The sequence below is a fragment of the Zingiber officinale genome, chromosome 2B (genome assembly GCF_018446385.1).
Source record: "Zingiber officinale cultivar Zhangliang chromosome 2B, Zo_v1.1, whole genome shotgun sequence".
Taxonomy (NCBI): domain Eukaryota; kingdom Viridiplantae; phylum Streptophyta; class Magnoliopsida; order Zingiberales; family Zingiberaceae; genus Zingiber; species Zingiber officinale.
In genome coordinates this window covers 69,668,182-69,678,914 of record NC_055989.1, presented here as the reverse complement: position 1 = coordinate 69,678,914, position 10,733 = coordinate 69,668,182, and the positions used below count along the sequence as shown (strand labels likewise).

Genomic DNA, 10,733 nt, shown 5'->3' with positions numbered 1-10,733 from the left:
CATATGGGGGTAGAAAAAAGATTCCTCGAAAATTCTTCAAGGAACAACCTAACAAACTCTGACGTATGAAGTCATCTCATGATGACAGAGGTTTGGGAGGTGGTATAAAAAGAGAGTTCTCTCCATTGGTAAGATACGTAATTTTTGCATCTGAAACTTTTATTTGCACATTCTATATTGTTCTTCCACTTGTCGAGAAACGAGACTGATTTGAACGTCGGAGGGTCTTGTCAGGGACTCCTTCTATGTCCTTAGTCACTAATACTTCATTGGATCGTCTATTTCTACGCAAGATCTTTGAAAAGCTTCATCCCATATCAGAGAGTCAACTACTCATCAATAAACTATTTACCTGAGCCTCCAGCCAGTGCACCATCTCTTCATCCACAGGATCAAACATGATTACTAATTCTTCAATTGGTAGACTGTTAATTGTTTGCTCCTTTTGAAATTATATCTTTAATCTATTCGCTATTTAAGCTTAAACATACTAAAAATAGGGAGGAACATGGATTCTATTATTACTAATAAAAGAAAAGAAAATCAACACAAAATCTTTAGTTTACAACAAAAAAACAAAAAAAACAAAAAAATTCAATCGATTTCAGGAACTCTCATTTCCACAGCCTTGAAATCATTCCCGTTGCGCGTCTCCACTTCCCCTGCAAATCCAACTTCTCCGTCAAAATTCAGGAAAAAAAAACATTGAAATTGCTGGGGAAAACCAGTTACATTCTCTTTAGCGGCCGCCGTCGCCAGCGAAGGCGTCGCCGCCGCCTCACCTCGCCGCCTTCTGATCCTGCCCCAAAGTCGATGAATCCACGACGGAGGATTCCTCTTCATCGGTATCTAAAAATGGTAACTTCATTAGCAGAAGCGATCACGCAACGAGTCAATGGATGGCGATCGATCGTACCCGACGATCGGCGTGCAAGAGCCCGGCTTTCCAATTGGCCCAGGTGGGAGCCGCGGAGGAGCCCTGCTCGGCGTGGATCCGCCGGAGCTGGCGGGTGTAAGCGAGCAGCAGCTGCCTGCGGTCGTAGCCGAGTAGGTGGTCGCCGGCGGCCGGGCGACGAAGGAGAAGCGCGGCGTCGCTGGTTCTCGGCATCGCCGCGGGCTTTTCCTCGAACACCTGGACGATGATGACTCCTGTGGCGGCGGCGCCGCCGCGTTGGGGTTTCCTCTTCTCTTTGCGGTTATCCATTTGACCTAACGGAACGGAAGGGGGTTTGGGAGTCGAGGTCGGAGACGAGGTTTAAAAACGGCCGTCGGTGGAATTGGCCTTCGAAGGGCTGTCTTTTATCTGTAGCTTCGTCGAGGTTGAGAGGGGCCGCCGCTTTGGAGTTCATGAAGAACTTTTTGGACGGAACTGTTGCCGGCAAAAATTTGGCCTAAAGAATTCAATTAATGCTCTGTTTACTCCTGGTCTGGATCGAAGAAGGAAAGGAATTGAAGCGGAAAAAAAAAACAAAAAAGGCAAAAGAAACAAAATTTGGCCCTTATTTTATGAATTATCAAAATCACGTGTCACTTTAATTTTGCTTCTCTGTCTAAATCCTAAATTAGCCGAGTATGTTTTAACAACTATAAACTCATAACTATTGTACAGTTATAATAAACGTCAATATTAATATTAAATTTTAAATTTTAAGAGAGTATAATATTTTACTTGAGTCGAACATGACACACATTATATTAATTTAAAACTCGTCCAAATATCTATAATTAATTATATGATGAAACTTATGACAACCTAATTGTAAATTTAAAAAATATTATTTAAATTTTTTTTAGAGAATTTGAATAATTTTAATCTTAAATTTTTTTTCTGATGTCTCTTGCAGTCGCGAACGCTGTTGAGAGAGATTCGATGGGCACAAGATGAGGGAGGAAGGAAATTTAGTCCCATCCGATTTAGGTAGAAAAAAATATCTAAAGAATATTTGCTGATGAATTTTAAAATTCATCAGTCTATGCCTGTATAATAAACGGTAAAAAAAAAACAGATGAGTGACTATTTTCTTTATAAAATAAATTTTGATATTTTTTTTATTTGATTATTTTTTAAAATTGTTATTTCCGTCCTTCCCAACAAATAAAGAAAGCGTTGAATGCTATTAGGGCAACAAATATTTGAAAGACAGAAAATAAAACTAGCAAGATTTCATTGCTTTAAAATTATGTCATAACTCATCAGGAATTAGTCAAAGTCTAGATGGAAGGGAAGAACAGTCGATACCACTGTAAATAAAATCTCTTGTTTTTTTATCATGCGATCCCTATAATTATAATATTACGATAGGATATTCAGATTATCATTTAGATATCCGTGATTCAAACCCCAATTATAACATAATTATAAGAATTTTTTTTTCAAATTGGGAGCGTAATTAAAAGATGTTGACCTTCTAGGCTGATCGTCGCGTGCGCTTCCCGATTTATCCTAATAATCAATGGAAAACTTATGTAGGATCGAAACGATCACCTTCAGAAATAATCAATGAGACTAACTGGGATTATCATTTTTTTTTCTTTTTTTCTATCATGCGACGAGGAAGAAAATTATAATATGATAAAAAATGATTCGCTCAGCATCTATCCTTAGATCAGGACGGAGAATAAAAATCTTAGAAAAAATAATATGACAGAATTACTCTTGGGATCGAACTCTAGCCGCCTGTTAAAACTGCCTTATCATGTCACACCCGGGCAAAATATGAATTATGCTCATGCTCAGCCTCAAGCTCGGTTATTATTATTTTTAATAATTAGATGTTTAATTTGTTTTAAAAAATATAAAGATTAATAAAATCTAAAAGATTTTAAAATAAATATTAGACAATAAAAAAACATATTTATTAATAACAGTTAATATTTTTATAAAACAAAAAATAAATAAATTTTAAATAGGTTAGTAAAATATGTGGTTGGAGACTCGGACAACCGGGTCCATGTCCGTGCCTGACTCAAATGAGGCGGCTACGAGTTTAGTATTGACCCACCGAGTTAAAACGGACTCGGGGAACCGGCGAGTCAGAATCGCGTCGTACCTTCTAGGGTTCCACTTGGGATCGCCTAACCGCATCCCCCTCTGCTCTCACGCTGTGGCCTTCGCTGCCCCGCTCCGTGTTCTCTAACGAGAGGCAATGGAGGGAGATCTGGATGAGGCGAACGAGAAGGAAGGCGTCGAGGCGGAGATATCCCGCGCGATGAGAGCGCGCGTGAGCGACTTCAAGGAGCGAGCCGAGTGAGATGACGCAATCCCTTTCTCTTTTTCATTTATTTTCCCCATGCCTGCTCTCGCGCTGCCTTGCGCTACGGAAACATCGCCGAAATGTCTGTTTTTGTTTAGCTGTCATTCACACGTGAAAAACAAGTTTTCTCTAATTCGTTGTGACTGCTACTATACTTGATCGTTAGAATGAGCAATACCTTTTCAGTTGAAATGGAGGTTTGTAAGAAGTAAATTATAATTTTCTTATGATTTATTGCAATTAATTCACTACTCAACATGGTTTCTATTTACTTGCTCTGAATTGCAAGAGATCTTAAGAATAGATGAGATTTTGGAATCTCCTTAAAATTTATGGTTGGTCTATTTTTCATAGAGAATCTGTTTACTAACGAAATAGCAAACCATAGATGAGAATGATGATTAGTACGCTAGCTGCAGACATAAAACGCATCAGTTGATATATGGTTCGATATCAAAGGAATTTGAGCCACAAGGTGAGCATGTGCATGCATTCTCAAAACTATGTTGAAGAAGAAATGCAACTATGAGTAGGCCAGTGTGCTTTGTTATCTTCAAAGTCACTATACACTATACTTGAAAATGGTCTAGAACTTGGAAAGAAATCCGTGCGACTGTATCACGCATGGAAGTAACTGTTCCAATTTCTTTTTTTTTCTATGATATTGACTTTGTTTTGATCCGATCTACTTTGCTGTCATTTGCAGAAGACTGACCAGAGCATACCTCTGGAAGCTATATTCACAGTTCTTGTTAGGTGGTCAACCTAATTCTTTTGTCAGTGAGCATGCAACTTCACTATGCTGCTGTATTGTCGCGTGTCAATATGGATCGGTCATATTTGACCTATGTTGCTTCTATTTTAGTTTTATGAATTATTATTATGTTTCACTGTCCTCGTGTCATAGGCTGTATTAAGTTTAGTTGTTTTTTTCTGTGTAAATTGTGGTAACTTATCAAATCAAATCACTTCACATCCTCATAAAAAATACCATTGCTTATAATGCATGGCATGTATTTTTACCTTTCTAGGTTCCATCATCTGTTCTAATCAATTGTATTTGTCCCATGAAGAAGTTTTAATCGCCCTGACAATTGTATTTGTTCCAGCACTTTGACACTAGAAGGTGTTCGAAGAGCCCTAGAGAAGGACTTGGGGATGAAAACATTTTCATTGGATGCTCATAAAAGGTTCATAAAGCAATGTTTAGATGAGGTATCCCACCAGCCAAGCTGTGCCTATAGATTTATAAAATCTAATGCATCATGTACTTATTATCAGCTATTCATGATGAACTGATGCTTGTGTTTTTTTCACTTTCTTTTCCCACTTCTGTGGCTTGTATGACCTTTTTCACTTTGTGATTTTGTCAATTTGAGGATGCATTTCTAGTTGGTGTATTTAGTTGGACTAGCATAAAACTGCTGTTTCATGTCTGAGCAACTTCTTTTGCTAAAGATGAATAGAAAGGCAGTTAGAACAAGACATTGAATTTTAGGTTTTAGGATCCATAGATAGCATGTCATGAACCAGCTGTCTAACGGCATTATATGTAAACAACATTTGCGTTGTGTTAAAGATTTTTATTCTCCTGTAGAAGTTGTTGTGGGTAGGTGGTAACAAAGATCTAGAATATGTGGATACAAATTCCAGTCTATTATTGCATGTTGTTTTAAGGATTTACTATCTGCACCAAGATAATTGTTTTTTCCATACCATTGATCAACCAGCTAGATCTTTTGTAACTGTACCCAAATAAAATGCAATTTCTTTTTTAAATTTTTAGAAATTTAATAAAAGAGTGTTGCAGGATATTTTGCTTGAACTTTTTCCTGTTTTGGGGCTGAATATCTTTGGTTTTGATTTTGAATCCCACAACAAAATGCTTCACATAATTCTCATTTGAAATTGTGCAGGCCTTTTTTGGGTCTAGGATTATGTTTCTAGATGGAAATAGAGGATGTAAGTATGGAAATATTGGTGTGAGTAGAGGTTCGTTAGAACATCACCATGCAATGATTAACAGCATTTTGCCTTTTGTTTAATTTGAATAATATCTGCAACTGCCAAAATAAAGGATGATTTTCTAGAATACAATTTAACTAATAGAAGACAAGTGTCCTTAAATGTTCTACTTGCAGATTAGTTCATTTATAATTTTATTATCTCTGTAACAACTAGGATTTGTCATGTTCTATTTCTTTCATTTTCTTACTTTGATGGTTATTTCATTTCTCCATTACTTTTCCTCATAACTTATCCAAAATATTGCACTATTTCACTTTGATTTGGTTGGAGCTAGTGCTTTTATGGTGCTAGTGACGAGAACTTACCCAAAACCTCGGGGGCAACTTCTACTCAGTCGCCCAAAGAAGAAAAGTCACTATCTGAAGAGAATCAACCACCATCAGAATCCAGAAAGGATGGTTCTGGCTTCAATAAACAAATAGAAGGTTCTCCAACAACTGCAAATAAGGAAGCTTTGGATCATCGGATAGCACATGATCAAGATTCTGAAAATGATGATGTAGATGAAGAGAAAATAAGGAAAGCAATCGAAAATAGAGCTGACTACTTTAGAGAGTATTGTATGTAAGTAAAATAAAGACATTCTCAACCGTTGACAATAATTTGTTAGATAAAACTATAATATGCCTTTTTATGGTATGCAAATAAGATGAGCCTTTTTTTCGGGTAACCCATTGTAGAATTAATTTGAGGGTTTTATTATGCTTTTGTAATGACCAAGCAGATGATGCTGTTTTGGTATGACTTGTTCAGGTCTATTTCTTTAGCAGAAGTTCGTCGAACATTGGAAGAAGATCTTAAGCTTAAGACGAAAGCTTTGGATGCCTACAAAAGTTTTATCACCAATGAGTTGGATAAGGTTAGTTGAACTTTATTCGGTTAGCTATTTGTTAGCTTCGAGTTAAATTTTTTTTTTTGTATCAGTTTTAACTGAAAAAAAAACTGAGTTGTATGAGTTGGTCTATTTTTTTTTTTTTTAATCAGTTTTAACTGAACTTTTACATAAAATTTTCTTTGCCAGGTATTACAGATTCCTGCAGATGTGAAACCAACCAACGGTGTCAAGAAGCAGCCTAAGAAAGTTTCTCAAAAGGGGGGTGAGAAAAAACCTGAGAAAGGAATTAAAAGAACTCGCCATGAGTCGGATTCTTCAAATAACAATGACTCTGTTACTGAGGACGAGGAAGATGAAGAAATCAGACTGAACAAGAGTTTAATTGGAAAAGATAAAGCAGGAAAAAAGGGCCCCAAAAGGTTGAAAAAATCTAAAGAGGATGACAAGTCACCTAATTCCAGTGAAGGAAAGGCTGCAGAACAAAATTCAGGGAATAGTTCTGAAGATGATGGTGGAAACTCCTCTCAGGATAGTCATTCTCATACATCTAAAGGAGATGCCAAGGTTCTACTACATTTCATTCTGCTGCATGATGGTTTTTAATGTACCAGAGCATACTAATTTTATGAACTACAGAAGAAACAAGAGAAGCCAGTGCAAGTATATGGGAAACGAGTTGAGCAGCTGAAGTCAATAATTAAGTCTTGCGGAATGAGGTATATGAATGTGTAGTTTTACTTTACCAATTTTTTTTTAGATTATCAACTACCTTAATGATGATTTTATTTTGCTTTCGCTAGTGTCCCACCGACTGTGTATAGGAAGGCTAAACAGGTGTCAGAAAGTAAACGTGAAGCTTCTCTAATAAAGGAGTTAGAGCAAATTCTTAAAAAAGAAGGATTAACTACTAATCCTTCTGAAAAAGGTGCTTGATCCTTTAGTACTCGGAGATCATTACTTGCTTGGAGATTTTAGTATTGGTTCATTATTTATATGCACTGCGACTGCCTAGAACTTTGGTGCATAGTGGTTATATTGTTGTTTATCTCATCAATCTTTGCAGCTATATCTTGGTCGACAATATTTTCATGTCATTTTACTGATTGAATTTGGAATTTTTCTGGTTGAATTTCCAACTTACTCTTAGTTTCTTTGTTTAATTTCTCTCCTAGAAATTAAAGCTATAAAAAGGAAAAAGGAAAGAGCAAGGGAATTGGAAGGCATTGATATGAGTAACATTGTCTCAAGCTCCCGACGGAGAACGACGTCAAGCTACATTCCTCCACCAAAACCGAAAATAGAAGTTGAGAGCGAGAGCGATGAAGAAGACGAAGAAAATGAAGAAAACACAGATGAAAATGAGGATGACGGTTCAGGAAGCGAAGACCCTGAGGAAGGTAAATGTTTCTCATTATAACCAAAAGGCTTGAATTATCTGAGTGTACCAGCGATATGACTTTTTTTTTTCCAGTGAAATGAAGCTAACTAACACAATTGATGCAACAATTTAGTTACAGTTCCCTACAAAGATTCTCCTTGCTGGTGGTCGGTCTTCCTGGCCACTAAGTATTTTAAAACTCTTGAATTAGTATGTGTATTAAAAAAAAATTGTTGACTGAAAATTGAGCAAAATATGTCTCTTAGGGTTTCTATATTGTTAGGGAAGTTAATTGTTGATTGGACCATGTGAATTGTGCTCGTTCTTTCTTCCTTGTGCTTTCTTGAATGACTCCGTCAATGTCTGACTACCCTTTGTTTCTTGTTGCCAAAATCTCCTTCCTTTGCCCCAATTCCCATCTAGAACATTCCACCCTGTTGACACCAATAAATTTTCTCATGGTCTGAGTCTTCAGACTCTAGTTCTCTGATATTAACTGAGTTTGACTCCACATAGTTCTTTGTTTTGAGTTTCTTTATACTTGTTTTTAGTTAAGTTCAAGCAGTATCAAGCCATCAATATCGAAACACTAATTCAAGAAAGGAAAAAAAAGGATTTTCTATCATCCTCTCTTAGTCATTGCCGAGCACCTACTAGACTGGCTTGCCTAGTCTTTTTTTTTTTTTTTTTAATTTATACCTTGGCTTCTCATTTTCTTGGCATATTATAGTGTTATTCTATTCCTCTAACTGTTTAAGAAGCATTATCCCGCTCCCGCATCATTATTGATTTCTTTGCAGGCGAGGAAGAAGATGATGAAGAAGATGAAGAAGAAAGTGATTGACTGATGGTGTCTGAGCACGCTCAAAGTCCTCATGTAATATATAATTGAATCGGTCATCTCGTCAATTCATTATGCTTGATGTCTGAATTGTGTCAGTGTTGGTTAGCAAACTAGATTACTCTTGTCATAAGGATAGTTAGCATACCTTATTCTGCTAACATGTGTAAGCTTAGTCCAGGCCATATTCCATCGGTTATTTCGGATATATGTTTAGCTCTAAATTGGTTTGAGATAGTGACATTTGACGCTGTTGTTCGATACTTGCATCGAATAGGTTCACCTAGTGATTGTTGTTACGGACTCTGAATGCAACAAAATCAATAGCCTCTGGTGCTTTAAGCTACTCTGCCGTGATAACATCTGACTACCTCATGTTTGCTCAGAGACTGACTGTTCTCGGAAATATATTTCGCAAGTGTTTAGTTCGAATGGTCTGCCTATTAGTCCAACATGCTCTATGGTGCGTTTTGGTTGCTCGATCTACTTGATTCGCCTAGCTTGGAAGACTATTTTTGTCTTTGATAATACGATACAAATGATATGGTCTTTGTAATGACTTATAAAATTTGTTACTATTTTACTATAAGGTCAATGATTAATGATACTCATTCATCAATATCAGCAATAAATTTTTAGTACTTCCCTGATTAAATTTTTTTAAAATTTTTACGAGGTGCAGGCCTATCAGCCAATTTTATGTGACATTGATGGATGGACCTAAATAATTTCGTATCACTTTAAATAAAAATTAATATACTTTTAGAAGTTTTTTTAATGTATTAATGCCTTAAATCTGACTATGTAAATTGAGAATAAAAATTAATATATTTTTAGAGGGTTTTTTTAATGCATTAATGTCTTTAAATCTAAATTCGATTATGTAAATTGAGAATAGTAAACCTTTTTCAAAGGTTGCAAAAAAATTCGAGCATTCAAAGAAAAAAAATTGAATGTGGGGTATAACGGGAAAGAGTTGATGTTTTGGAAATTTTAAAACTTAGTTTGGTTCTCTTCTAGAAGCATAATGAGAATAAGTATTACGGAATGGAAATGATTATGAGTTTGTGTATTATTTTTAAAAATAATGTTTGGTTAATTGAATATTTTCAATCGGAATGAACCTAAATTTCCTTTTTTACCCTTAAAGAAAAATAAGAGAAAAAATTAGATAGGAGAAAAAGTTGAATGTGAGAGAAACATATGGTGAGAGAGAATGATGAGAGAGAATGTGTGATGAGAGAGAATGTGTGATGGAAAAAATGAAGAGAGAGAAAGTATGATGAGAGAAAATGAGGAGAGAGTGCATGATATGAGAGATTGAGAAGAGAAAAAGTATGATGAGAGAGAAAGTGCGCTAAAAGAGAAAGAGTGATGGGAAAAAAAGAAGAGATAGAAAGTATGATGAGAGAAATTGAAAAATTAAGGAGAGAGAAAGTAGGTTGAGAGAGAAAGAGTGATAGGAAAAATGAAGAGAGAGAAAGTATGATAGGATAAAATGAGAGATTGAGGAGAGAGAAAATATGATGAGAGAGAAAGTATGATTAGAGAAAATGAGAAAAGAGAGTATAATGGGAGAAAATAAAGAGAGAGAAAGTGTGATAAGAGAAAATGAAGAGAGAATGGTAAGAGAGATTGAGAGAGAGAGTTTGTCACGCCCTAGGTAGTCCCTGTCCGAAGAAATTTCGGCAGCATCTCCCCTGTACGGGTGACAATACGAATCCAGAATACATATATCTATACCTCGGCCACACACGGCCGGAACAATACAATACAAATAAGAAACAAACCACGCAGTTTAATAAGGAAAGACGATATAGAATCTCGAAGATATATGTAAACAGCCTACTCCACTACAACGAAGAAAACCAATCCACGAAGTAATGAAAATACAACCGCAGCGGAAAACAAAAGTAGCAAACCCGAATGTTCAATGTAAAGTCCACAATACAAACCCACATCACAAGTATACGTATAAAAGCGAATACAGAAAACGATATCTAGAAATCCTCGCGACCAAGGGGCTAGCGACGGGAATCTCTCCTGAAAAATAGTAACAACGGGGTGAGTTCAAGAACTCAGCAGGTAAACCAATAGACATGTACAACAATATATATCCACCAGTAAAAACCTAAGGTACAGTCTCCTAAACCATAGGATCAATAGTACAGTTCTCTAACCATACAACCTACAGTACAGTTTCCTAACAGTACAACCTACGGTACAGTCTCCTAACAGTATAACAGATATGCATAGCTGAAATAAACTGTAATAACCAGCAATAGGCATAAAGTACAGTCTATAGCAAGAATAATAAGAAAATGCATAACTGAAATAAACTGTACTCACCTGCGAGGCTTGTGCAACTGATTGTGAACATACACAGATAAAAATAGT

At 36.2% G+C, this 10,733-nt stretch overlaps 2 protein-coding genes across 2 annotated transcripts; one reads left to right on the top strand and one right to left on the bottom strand.

Moving 5' to 3' along the window:
* Positions 1–507: 507 nt before the first annotated feature.
* On the bottom strand, positions 508–1,410 carry LOC122049175. Its single transcript, XM_042610605.1, has 3 exons — positions 917–1,410; positions 733–849; positions 508–662 (listed from the first exon to the last, which is right to left on the bottom strand). The coding sequence occupies exons 1-3, from the start codon at positions 1,202–1,204 to the stop codon at positions 615–617; spliced, it is 453 nt and encodes a 150-aa protein (XP_042466539.1). The 5' UTR covers positions 1,205–1,410; the 3' UTR covers positions 508–614.
* Positions 1,411–3,014: 1,604 nt separating this feature from the next.
* LOC122045821 (glutamic acid-rich protein-like) lies at positions 3,015–8,599 on the top strand. Its single transcript, XM_042606192.1, has 9 exons — positions 3,015–3,247; positions 4,364–4,469; positions 5,557–5,846; positions 6,036–6,141; positions 6,304–6,681; positions 6,754–6,833; positions 6,918–7,042; positions 7,290–7,514; positions 8,296–8,599. Exons 1-9 carry the CDS (start codon positions 3,147–3,149, stop codon positions 8,337–8,339), a joined length of 1,455 nt encoding a protein of 484 aa, XP_042462126.1. The 5' UTR covers positions 3,015–3,146; the 3' UTR covers positions 8,340–8,599.
* The last annotated feature ends 2,134 nt before the right edge of the window (positions 8,600–10,733 follow it).

What these genes read in the sequence shown, in the direction of transcription:
- LOC122049175 (XM_042610605.1), bottom strand. Translation starts at nt 1,204, where the DNA reads ATGGATAACCGCAAAGAGAAGAGGAAACCCCAACGCGGCGGCGCCGCC. An exon ending in TCTTGCACGCCGATCGTCGG is followed by an intron (nt 850 to 916) that starts GTACGATCGATC and finishes TACCATTTTTAG; the next exon opens with ATACCGATGAAGAGGAATCC. An exon ending in CGGCGGCCGCTAAAGAGAAT is followed by an intron (nt 663 to 732) that starts GTAACTGGTTTT and finishes TTGGATTTGCAG; the next exon opens with GGGAAGTGGAGACGCGCAAC.
- LOC122045821 (XM_042606192.1), top strand. Translation starts at nt 3,147, where the DNA reads ATGGAGGGAGATCTGGATGAGGCGAACGAGAAGGAAGGCGTCGAGGCG. An exon ending in CATCTAAAGGAGATGCCAAG is followed by an intron (nt 6,682 to 6,753) that starts GTTCTACTACAT and finishes TATGAACTACAG; the next exon opens with AAGAAACAAGAGAAGCCAGT. An exon ending in TACTAATCCTTCTGAAAAAG is followed by an intron (nt 7,043 to 7,289) that starts GTGCTTGATCCT and finishes TTTCTCTCCTAG; the next exon opens with AAATTAAAGCTATAAAAAGG.